General features: G+C 37.7%; 1 protein-coding gene across 1 annotated transcript in view; it reads left to right on the plus strand.

The window, feature by feature from the left end:
- Positions 1-11,451, plus strand: part of LOC149228704 (transcription termination factor) — a 42,822-nt gene extending 31,371 nt beyond the window's left edge. Inside the window, exon 2 of the mRNA XM_089378330.1 lies at positions 10,933-11,451. Within this exon, the coding sequence (XP_089234456.1) occupies positions 10,933-11,088 (156 nt within the window). The 3' untranslated portion in view covers positions 11,089-11,451. The remainder of the gene's footprint in view (positions 1-10,932) is intronic.
- The last annotated feature ends 1,447 nt before the right edge of the window (positions 11,452-12,898 follow it).

Genomic DNA, 12,898 nt, shown 5'->3' on the forward strand with positions numbered 1-12,898 from the left:
GCGGCCACATCTTGTGTCTCTTGTCTTCGCTTGTTTTCTGTTGATCATTTAATGTTCTATCTGCACTTTACTTAATGTATATGTGATTGCTAATCTGTGGATAATAAGAAGAAAAATAAGTAAACTGCTTTAAGCATAGAACATACCATAATTTAACACAAAGGCACAGGATGGCTCAGGAGCTAGGTGTGTTTTGATCGACCCTTACAATAGGAAGCATCCGGTTTCAAGTCGCTTGGAGTTTGAGTGAACAAACAACGTTGCTGAGTATGAAGCACTCGTGTTAGGCTTGCATAAAGCCATCAGCCTTAACATGGTCGCACTCAAAGTGGTAGGTGATTCAGAGATAGTGGTACGCTAGGTACGTAACACCATTCACTGTTTGTCACCGCATCTCAAAAGTTACTAGCAAGAGGTATGGCAACTAATCTCAAACTTCCAAGTATTTAACATCATCGCTATTCCATGTACGCGTAATGCAGTTGCCAATGCTCTGGCAAATGCAACTCCAAGAATGTCACTGATTAGGGATAGATTCACTATTGAAATTTTGTACAAACCATCTATCCTGGATAACATAAGTAATTTACGCATGTTTAATGATGATCAACCACCCATGTTAATTGCAAACATGTGGGTCTTTAGGTGGTAGTCTCCCATCTGAAGTTTGATATTTTCGCAGTGGCCTTCACATTTCATTGTCCCCCCATCAACAATCTGGACCTGGAAATTAGAGATTGCCCTGACAAAACAATGAACAGCTTCGGTGACTTGCTGATGTGTAAAGTTATGAGTGCTGCCACTATTAATGAATACTACTACAGGGTGATGTTTAATAAAGCCTCTGATTTTGAGAATTTGGGGCACAAAAATGCCTGTCAAAGCATGTAGCGAGATAACTGGTTCCTCTGACATAGTTGGGAGTTCATTGTCCAGCTGGGTTTCCTCAATTTTGTCCTCTGGTCCCTTAAGGGGTGGGGCTTCCTCCGATGAGCTGTGATCAGTGACATCAATTTGAAATAATTTGAGTTCCTTGCGTTTATTCCAAGGGGAGTATTTGTCATCGCAGTAGTAGCACAATCCTTGTTTTCTTCTTTCAGCCATTTCTGATGGAGACACCTTTTGAACCTTAAGTGTTTGGGTAGGGCCTTGAGCCTGGGTGGGGCGTCCCTTGGCTATGAAATTTGGCCGAGGCGACTGGGCAGCTAAAGCACGTTCCACTTTGATAGCCTTTGCGCAAGCGTCCATCCATGGAGGTGGGTGGTGCATCCGAACATGGGCTTGGATGGCTTCTTTGAGACCACTTGTTACACAGTAATTTGTCACTGTTGGTCACCGTCCCTATCGCCCCGTTTCCATACATTGGAGGACGCATTCCGGGACCTGTGAGCAGTGACATAACCCAAAAACACTTGCATTATGTTCCCCTGAGTATGTACTTCATGTTCCCTGAAGACACCTTCTGCAAATTATCCCTGAAAAGTGCTCTTTTTCCATTGGCGCAGGTCCACAGTATCTTACCCGCGCCAATAACTGAGATCCTCAAAAGAGGGCGCGACCACTGGCGCTCTGTCACAGAACAACACCCGCGCCAGCCCAGTTTAGTAATGATTTTTGCCAAAAGCACGCCCATATGATTTTTTCCCTTCAGATCACGAAACCTTTTGAGGGAAAAATCCAGTGGATAGAGGTCGAGAGTCATCATCTATCCTTGACAACTATCCACAGTAGCTTTTCCGAGATAATGCCAATCCACAATGGGTGTCCTGGTTCATCGAATCTTTCTACCTTCTCCATCTATAAATATTTGTCCTCATGCATTAGACAAGCTAGTGCTAGTTGTTGAGTTCTTGAGTTATTGGAGGAATGCTAGTTGTGATTATCATGAGTGATAATGAAGCATAGAGAGGTTATGCTGCCGGAGAGGAGACACATTGCAAGACACATATAGTTGCTCGCCCAGCCAGAGGAGAGGTTCAACGTCAGAACCTTGGTTGTAACTTTTCCTGTCTATTATTAATTAATGAGCGACTGCTATTATAGTTCCAATCTCATTGTCTATTATAGTGATGTGTTGATTTATTTCCTTTCTGACTGAAATATAGTTGTGCCTTGGTAGATTTTATGTTGGTATCTGTTTCTTCCTTTGCATGTGCAGGTGTCCGTTTATGATCTGCTGGAGCGAGGGAGCGGGAATATCAACTCTGCTTCGACCATAGCGTTGGATTCCAGGTTGGTCTTCTTAATTCACCTTTGATGCATAACTAGGAACTTGCGTGGCAGCGTGGTTTGATTGTGGCTAGTTCTGTTTTAGGCTAGTGGGATCGCCTCTGTCCGCAGAGGGGATTTACCTATCCAACACCACTTATAAAACATTCCAAGTAGAATTCATCTCCCAGACCTTCTGTGTGGATGGCCAATGTATCAAAGGCTGCAATGCAGTCTTTTACTGTTCCTGTCTGTCGGAGCTTAGTAAGACGACCCAAAAAATTAGATTCTCTGTCAAAGCGGTCACAAAGAGATTTTGAGAACACCAGCCAAGTTATGTTCCTGAGATAACATTTCCGATGCCACTACCACCATTGGTCCAAGTAAAGGGCTCCCACACGTAGTTTAGTTTGATCATCTTGGATATCATTCAGAATGAACTATTGTTCCATTTGTGCTACTCATACTGACGGATTAGAGCCATCAAATTTATACATGTCCAACTTGGTTGGGCGAGGGTGGGAATGTTGGTGATTTGAATGGAAGTGAAGATGATGGCTAGATTCTCCTTCAAGGTCTTCATTAATACCATGTGCCTCCAAATGCAACCCCGACGTGCTCACTTTGAATTGTGCCAAGAATTCCTTCATCTGGTCCACTAGGCTCTGGAAAGAATCCAACTTTTGTTCAAGGCGCTTGATCTTCTCGTTGGCCATGACTTGAGCTCTGGTTGCTACCATACACAGATCTTGGTCACTTGTCGTCACTTTGAAAAATTTGGGACTGCCCGAAAATTGAAACTGACAAGTGAATGGTACCACTACGATCAACTCATCGTCTTGATTCTTATGGGCTGTCTCTTGTAAGCGTCCCGGGAAGGCCTCAAACTTTATTTATTTATTTTTTTTACTCTGAATGGAGTTTCACTCCCCGCTGATCAATATTACAGTGGCCAAATTCCAGAAAACTTGATCCTGTCCAATGTCCTACGAGAATCGGCCCAGGCTATAGGAGCCACAAGCCTCACTACGCAAATGGTCAGATTTGCATGCGAAACCCCCAATTGCTGAATGGGAGTTGGACTGTGGCAGCGACAGAACCCCAATTGCTAGATCTGAATGGCACGGTGGCAGTAGAACCTCAACTAGTGGATCTGATCGTTGCGGCGACGACAAAACCCCAACTGCTAGATTTGATCTGGCAAATAAGATAATGGGCGATTTTCAGAGAGTCGAGGGAACTATGGTCTCAAAGGAGTGTCAGGTGCTACAGATCGCAATATACATAAGTTTCCAACAATAGTACTTGATCCAATCTTTCAGGGCACTAACTAAGGAGGATCAACTGTACCCTTAGCCGTACTACCTGACTACCCTATCGTATGTGCGAGTAATCTCCCCGAGTGCTGTTCTTGGTGTACTGTAGCAGCAAGACAATCGACGGTTTATCTAAGGTGAGGTTTTAGGTGAGCCTAGGGGGCTTCCGATATACCCAAAGGGTACGTGGAAGGCAGTCTGTGCGCGGTTCTGTCTAATGCGCTACTACTCGAAGGGGTACCCATAGGGGTTACAAGGGAGTCCAACAAACGTGACCACCTCTTGTATTTCCTGCGTGCATGCCTCCCCAAATCCATAGGTTTATGTGCTCAATGACAGATCCCGTGGTTTAAAGATGCCGGAACACGTCTCTAGCCTAAAAAGAATTTCTGCCAAAAATGGAGGTACCACCGGCCCTGGAAAGTGCTCTGATACCACTTGTTATGCTCTTGACCTGCAAGAAATTCCAGAATACCAAATATGCAAAGAAATACAACCTAGAACACAGAACAAAATGAGAAAAACTACAAGTATTTTATTATTCAGAAATGAAAGCAATGTTCACTTGCCTCTTTGAGGGGGAAACCTCCAACAGAGCAGAGCTTGATTACAAAATAAGACTCGATATTCCTCAATGGGGAGTCTCTATCCTTTATATAGGATTCATACATACAATACCATGGGTCATTACCATGGTTCTCTCAATACCATCTATCTAATACCATGGCCCGTTTGCAACTAACTGTGGTCCCTTTCTTAAATGCAGGTCAACCACTTACAATTATTAATACGGGCTTTATTGACCCTTTAACTAACTATAACTATGACTCGGTCCTATTACATAAATAAAGGGGTTAGGGTTGGACCCTAACAAAAACACAAGTGGCAAGGTCATCTAGTACAAGGTTCATCATACATCTGTCAAATGAAAATATCTGCTGATGGGGATACTTTAGATTCTCAAGATTCTCAGATGGAATCTTCATTGAAAAGTTCACTGGTCATGAGGGGAAGCAAGTGTTTCATCAAGAATTTCAAACTCGTGGAATTCATGGGATGATGGTATGATGACATAAAAGTGAAGCAAATCAAGGGATTGAAGCTCTTTCAATCAAAGGACGCTATTGCATGAAGTCTGGATGACCCAAAGGAAAATATGGTATGTATGCTTACAGTCTATATTGAAGAGTCATGTCATATGGTTGTAGGTTACACAGACAAATGCTCTATCTTAAGAGCATGATCAAAAGAAAGGATATCCTCCCTCAACGAGATGCATGAATGCATGGGTCACACTGACACATTCACTAGATGAAATCAACATAATATGTCCTCATATGAAGTATGAGGTGGTTGACTACCATTGAGGAACTTTGATTGGAAGCTCTTAGGAATGAAACGTGTGAAGAAAGGAACAGATTGTGGAATATGCAACCATGGTAAAGGCAATCAACATCCAAAAGAACAAGAAGATTTGACTAGGATATCTCCATGGAAGATATGAAGACTCTGATGAAGTCTGAAAAAGAAAGACCCGGGAAAATTTTACGGATGGAAATTTATCTTAAAGTTTAGAAACCTTGGCGAATCCCACTAGTACATAATATGAAATCTATAAAATGTTTGGAGATATTTTTGTAATAATATTCAATTTATAATATTTTTATATAGTCTATATATAATTTTTTGGCGATTTTTAGGGTAAAATAATTTCATTCTATAAAATTTGGGCAAATCATTTTTATAAAAAAAATGAAAATTAGCGAATCTTTTTTTTTGGAAAAAGTATAGAAAATTAGCCCATGGGTGAATATTAGCCTCTGAAAGAGACCCTTGACAATATATATATATATCTTTGGGAGATGTTTCAATATGTATGCAGGATGCTGATGCAAACTAGATGTCATGATGAAAGACCATCACAAAGGTAATGTTGATTTAAATGTTCATTCCTTTATTTTTACAAATATCTGGATGGGTTTATGCAAGGTTGCCAAGGGAAGATCTATGGATGTCTTCCACTACCAATGCACATGTAGTAGGATGAAAGATCCTTAAGTAAACATGGCATGAAGGAAGGCTAGATATGGACTGATGGATCACTTTCCGATGATGACACGACCGACTCATGGATGGCCGATGCCCTTTGTAGAAGTCCCAAACATGAAGACTCGTAGATAACGAAAATAAATTCATGACATTGTGAAGAGGAGTTCTTCAAGCAACGGATTGTCCCATTATCTCCACCTGAGGAACTGCTGTAGATCCCTAATTAAGAGGGAGCTTGGAAACAAGTTTCTTACTTGGAAGAAACATGGAACTTCCTTTCGTAGGAATGAGTACACTCCTATATTAGAATAGACATGTCCTCCCTAATTAAGCGGTAAAGATGGACACATCATTCTTGTCTTCACTTGGGAAGACATAATGGAGGTTTGGGTAAACATCTTGCATCCAATGCTCTTTGAGTAAGTATTAGGGCATCCAAGATAAGAGTAGTCATTGAGGACCAATATTCTTTGATGACTAGAAATCCAAGTTAAGAATAGTCTTGGTGGAACACAACTTGAGAACCTAGGTGGGGTATGTTTCAAGAGAGACAATGACAAGGGTGTCTATACATCATTGCTCTCGCCAGCATTGTGCTAAGATCTCGTGGAGAGATAGAGCTGTTAGTCGAGGCCTTGCTATGTGACAATGCTGGTTGATATGATGCTAAATAGACGGGTTACCAATCCGACTCTTCTTATGAGAAATTTTTCAGATTGAGAATGACCAAGTACCATTATGAATACCTCCCTAGTTAATAGGGAGTGTTGAAAAGAGTAACTATGTTCGGTCTTCATAATGACGTGTAATTGTGATTTTATGTAATTGCTGAAAAGAAGAAAAATAAAATTATTATTGTAATACTTGTCTCATGGGCTTCATGAGCAAGGAATTTTATTTTTAGTGATGGCTCTCATTGTGAGCCTTTAGGATTTGTCATCTATTCATAAAAGTCAATTTGAGTCTATGTGATGTATGAAGGACCCTTCTTGGGTATGTTACATTTTTGTACTGGTCATAAAAGGTAAAAGAAGGCCCTCAAATACTAAGACAAAATCATCCTCTTGTCAAGTCGACTTCAAAAGATTAATATAATCTCTCAAATGAACATGTTGGCTCATCCTCTTGTCAAGTTGGCTAATTAGCATGGGCAACAACTATAAATAGGGTAGTTCAAATTCCATTTCAGCACAGAATTTCAGGGAAATATTTTTGGTGGTCTACAATTCGGTCAAAGCGAGAAAAAGGAATGCGAAGATCTCATAAAAAGTCTCTCTATTCAAGCAAAGGAGGAAAACTAGAATAATATTTGTTTGGGACTGTTTTTAGGGCTGATCTCCACATGTAAGAGGAAAGGAGAGGGTTACTGCAGCGAAAAAGGGGCCGAAGATCCTTGATGTATTGAATGCCTAATCAAGGAGTATTGAAGAAATCCGAGTTGAAGAAGAAAGCCTTCCAGTCCAAGAAAAGGAGATGACGAGGTTAAATCACCATATGTGCAACAATTAGGGCCGAAATACAGTGCAGGTTTGAAGCAGAAGGAAGCCAAGATTGAAGGGTAGCCGAAAAGAAGGAAGAAGCAAAAGTTTGACTAGGGCACGAAGAGCAGTGGAAGGGAACTTGTGTCTTGGTCTTGGAGAAGCAAATAGGTGAAGGGTCTTGGTCTTGGTCTTGGTATTCATCAACTGGAATCTCTATAAGAAGAAGAATTTGTGCGGGTTTTCCTCTCAAAGATTGAGAGGTTTTTGGCCCTGGCTGATAGCATATATTTTGTGTCTCTTGTCTCTTTATGGTTTATGCAATGGTAGCTCTCTGATGAAAAAGAACACTAATAACCTAAGTAAAAGAAGATCCTAATCTAAAGAAGTAAAAAACACTCACAAACAATTACTAATAGAGGAGAAATCACTTAATCTTTATGCCCTAGATTTCTCAACAAATAGGAATCAAACCTCTTTTTGAGTGCAAAATTTGAGAAAATGTTTGCACGTTGAGAGATTTGATTCTTCTCTGTGTTTGGTAGATCCGGAGTTAAGATGGATCTATGCTTCTTCTTAATAATATGATTTATATTTATATAAATTTCACATCTTATATATAGAATTTTTTTTTTTTTTTTTTTTTTTTTTTTTTTTTTTTTTTTTTTTTTTTGTTTTTAATTTTATTAAAACCCTGATATATATATATATATATATATATATATATATATATGCATTGGTCGTTTTTCTTTGGCGTGTTTTATAATTTTTAATGTGATATGCATAACATTGATGATATATATATATATATATATAGAGAGAGAGAGAGAGAGAGAGAGAGAGAGAGCACTACGAAAAATAGTTTCTTGTATTAAGTTTTTATATGCTTCTTAATTAAATTTAACTATGAAGTTCTAAAATATATAATTACCAATTTGAATCATTATTTTAATTTATATGGTGTAATAGATCTTAATTTATAGCTACTATTTATATATATTTCTGATCTCCATATATATAAATATTCTTATTTCTAATGATATGTTTATTAATTAAATTTATTTCGTTTTTATATGTTTATCAATTATATGTTGTGAAATATCATCATTAAGATTTAAATTTATTTTAATGTGATATGCATATTGTGAACTTTTTTCTAAAAAATTGTTTGTAATTTTATTATTAAAAACAAAAATACAATATAGCAAATTGAAATGAATTGATTTATTATTTTTATCACTTCTTATTTTTTATTACTTTTTTAATTTCGCAGATATTATGTTTTATTATAATTATTGTTGATCTAACACTTCATTTTATAGACAGTATAACATCTCCCTCGTACTGGACTGTAGAGAGCCTCTTGGCCCAATAATGCTTTTACTTAAAACCTATGTTGCACGGGGACCCGTACCCACCAAAATTCATGGCATTTTCTTTGTCTCGACAATCCGGGTACTGTGGAACTCATTGGAACCTTGCCTAGTTGGCTGGGGACTCCATCAGGGACTTGGGGACTTCCAGGTCCCTGGGTTGTTGTCCCTTGAAAAATTGGGCACTTTTGGGCATTCCCCGATATCATGCACATTAAACTTAAAAAAAAAATTAAATTTTAAAACCTAAGTTTTAGACTTTAAAGTAAAAAAATTAAAAAACAAATTTTGAAACCTAAACCTTATCGCAACCTAAACCTATAGACCAAACATAACCTATCACATACACACTAAACTAAACCTATCACATCCTACACGCTACACTACACGGCGATGACGAAGGTAAACATTGTTACAGAGACATGACAACAAAGGTAAACACAGATTGCGAAGGTTGCAGGTAAACACTGAGCTCGAGCGAAGGTTGTAGGTAAACACAAGTTGCGAGGGTTGCAGGTAAGAGTCGAGTGAAGTCTGAGACGACGGGTGAAGGTAAACGTTGAACAAAGAACTCCATTCATGGCGGCAAAGGTAAACAGAGTTGAGAGAACTCGAGCAAAGGTTGCAGGTGAGGTAAGAGTCGAGCGACGGGGCGAAGTCTGAGACTCTTAATTTGGGATTTATAATTAAATTTTAATGACTTATTCATGTTTACAGTTTACAGTCACTATACTCCATGAATTAATTTGCCTTCAATTTGAACTTGTCTCTTTCTCCATGTCTGTGACAAACCTTTTCTTGGCATGAATCTTTGAAATTTCCCTATGCCACAATCACCATGACTTTAATACCATGTTAACTATATGCAAGAGACAAGTAGGGGAGACTATATGATATATTAATGTGCTACTAAATTACTAGTGGTGTTGTCTATATACGTAGTAAGTTCCATTATTCATTTTAGGAACCAATCAACTGATTCCCTAGATACATTAACATAAACATTATTTATTTTATATAATTTATTTCACTTCATGACATTATTTCTTTTGCACATAACATTTGTTACGCCTGAAATAAACATTACAATGGCTAACTCGTCTTTAACACTTAATGTTATAAGGTAAATAGACAGGATGGTAATACTCTTTGTGCTCTGTAAATAATAATGATTCTGAATGATTATGATATATATTACACTGATGATAGGTTCCACAAGGTTTTTAATTTCTAGACTCTTAATTTGGGATTTATAAGTAAATTTTAATGACTTGTTCATGTTTACAGTTTTATTGAATTTTACTTTTAGTCTTTAAAGTTTAGCTGCTACTTAAATTTTGAAATCATTCGTCATGTATCAAAGAATGATTATGTAGATAGTAGTAGACTGTAGGTTGTAGCAGATTAATGGTACTTCTTAAGTTCTTGACAATGGGCAATGATGACGAGATTTGTTTTTGTGATGTACAATAATGATTAGATAGCATTAGACTTTAGTATTTTATTTTGTAATTTGAATTTCAAAATTAGTAATAATTCTAATTTTTATATTTTAATAATTAGATAGTATTAGACTTTAGTATTTTATTTTGTAATTTGAATTTCAAAATTAGTAATAGTTCTAATTTTTATATTTTAATTTATTATTCATGTTTATGCTGAATTACTAAATTTTATTTTAATTTTAATTTTTTAATAAATATAAAAATTAGTTGCCACACTTGTCGTCCCCTGAAAATTTGGGGATGCACTCAAGCCATCCCGGAAACTCTACCCACGTACCCCCCATCCCCGGTCCCCACAGCCAGTGCAACATAGCTTAAAACTAACTAATATGTATATTTGTTTTTGTTTTTTATTATAATTGACATTGTTTTTTATTTAGTGAATATTTTGTTTTTATTTTAAAAGGGACACGTGTCAACTCTAGGTTGAGCACGGAATGAATTACACATCTCCCTCATATAGGAGTGTAGAAATCGCCTTTTGCCGCAATAAGACGTTACCTCGCCAAAATCTGTGCCAATATTCTCCCTGATGTTGCAATAGCATCCTTCCTTACTCTGGTAATGACATTGCTGGTAGTCTTGGTGTCATGATTTGTGGGATGTTTTTGGTTTGTGGTGGTTCTGTGTGTTGTTACAGTAATGCTTCTCTTCTCCATGACGAGTGCTATGGAAATGGAATGCATGTGTACAATGGCTTGTCATTCTGGAAAACCCTTGGGGTTATAAGAAAAAATTACCTTTTCCCTCTTCAATGGATCATGGAATATGCAGAATTTTCAAATCTCTGGAATTAAGGTTGCATCTTGATACTTCTTTCAAGTATAAACTTTGAACCAATTCTATTAGGTTGTAATGTTTTTATTTTTTTAAATTTGTGTGTTTTGTCATGTTGTTTCTGATTGGCACCTATCTGCTTTTTCATGCCTGGGGTTGATCTCAATATATTTGTTGAGACCTTTATTTGTTTTTGCTAACAATGATCTCTATGTGCTGTTTACAGTGGGCTGAAATAAGAAGTGCAAATAGCAATCTACCTGTACTTGGCAGGACGAATGTTGACAACGATCAAGAGGAATTTGAAGGTGAACCTGAAGATGAAGAAGCTGATAATGCAGAGGAGAGTGATGCCGATGACTTTGAGCAGGAGACTGGCTGAATGGTAGCCATTTGTAATGGCATATCTTTGCTGATCTTTGTGAATTTTAAGGTATACAGGGTTGTCATGTTTCTGATCTTCATGTAATTTGTTGAATTTTGTTTTGAAATCCTGTTTAAGAACTGAAGACTGTTAGATATTGTGCTTAAAAGGATTCTATGACAAGATTTTCTTCTTAAAAGGATTTCATGACTCGGCTAGTGCTGCTTCTAAATGTTTCCTACAATTTCAGATTAAGTAATTTGTTAGTCACTGCTATCCTATGTACCTGTTTGGAACTCTGGGCTAATCTTTTTTTACCTTGCAAGCAAAAGAAATGCAAAATGCCGTTGGCAGTAATATCCTGCCTTATTCATTTGTAAACACTCTTGGTTTTGTATCCAGTCCATTTTTATATTTTTGAGCAAAGGGAAAAGGCCCATTTGAGTAATGGTCTAATAATTACACTTAACTGTTATTTCTCTCAAGCTCTCTAAACTAATTATTTTATGAAGTATTTCTTCTTCACCTTCGTTATAGCAAATAATCTAGGAACATCCTTAACATTTACTTGATTAGCAAGCTGTATCAATAATATCAAGCACAAGCGTCTGTAAGTATTAACTAATATATGCTGTGATTAATAATCATTTGCTAGTGTCCACCATCATCAACCGACTTACTTGCCTGTCGTGTTGTATTAATGAACCGGTGTCCTGGGCAGCTAGGGTGCAGGTTTGGTGCCAGGTACAGATGCCCCAATTTTAAAATTTGGGTCCGGTTTGTGTGTGTAGGGAGGGTTTCCCAAAAATTTTAGGTATCTGTGCCTGTTACAGGGGACCTTCGTGTGGTTACAGCCTATAGGCAGGCAGGCGTGTCTGTTACTACAAGGCTCAACCCTATAACTGTTGTTGCACATAGTAACAAGCCGAGGTGCATTGGTGATGTTCCTATCACAGGGGGTAGTTCTGTTGGATGAGCACGAGGCAAGAGGTTGGGGTGCAGCATCTCACACTGGGATAGTTCAGGTGGTTGAATGCAGTGCAGGGGTGTGTGTAACTGAGTGGGTGCCTGCACCCTGGCTACACGGTTTTGTTAGTGGTTTCTGCATCTAAAAAACGCGTCCTATAGGTTGAAGATATCTTGTTTACCATCACGCTCTGAGAAAGTGTTCCATTTCTTCTGAATCATAGAAACAGACAAAGTAAGAACTTCGACAGAAAACTGCCATTGAAACAAAATGTCACAATGATCCAGGTCCCCAGCAATGTACATGTACATAGAGCTTATATATTCAACCCAGCGAACCTTTTTGGTATTCATTGTTCGATATTCATTTACTAGAGTCAAGCAGAGCTTATGTTCCAATGTTAAGTTTCTTATCTGGAATGTACATTATATATTTTGCAACTAGGTTTATGAGTAGATTGTTTTTTCTTTGCATTCAATCTATATGCAAAAGATGTCGATTTGTAAGAAACATGGTTCCGTTCACAATTTACTCGGGCCTTTATGAATGAAACATCAGGGGTTCTTCTTTGCATCATTCGCTGCGACTTATGTTTAATTATTCAGTTTGTTTGGGGAGAAGAATTGCTATTGAGATAGCTTGCTAGAGCAAGGCTTACCAAGAAAATATTGCCTAGTCTAAATATTAGAGCTTATTGAGATAAACAACTCTAGTAGACTACATGGACCCATCTGTAACAGAAAATTTAATAAAAAAGCAACCTCGATTAAAAAAAATATAACCCTCAACTTTAGACATTGAATCTAAATAGATAATATTAAAAAGGGGGATGTAATCGATGATATTAAAGGGGCATGTAGG

The sequence above is a fragment of the Pinus tabuliformis genome, chromosome J (assembly GCF_031772625.1).
Source record: "Pinus tabuliformis cultivar Carrire ecotype Pingquan chromosome J, CPIR1, whole genome shotgun sequence".
Lineage (NCBI taxonomy): Eukaryota > Viridiplantae > Streptophyta > Pinopsida > Pinales > Pinaceae > Pinus > Pinus tabuliformis.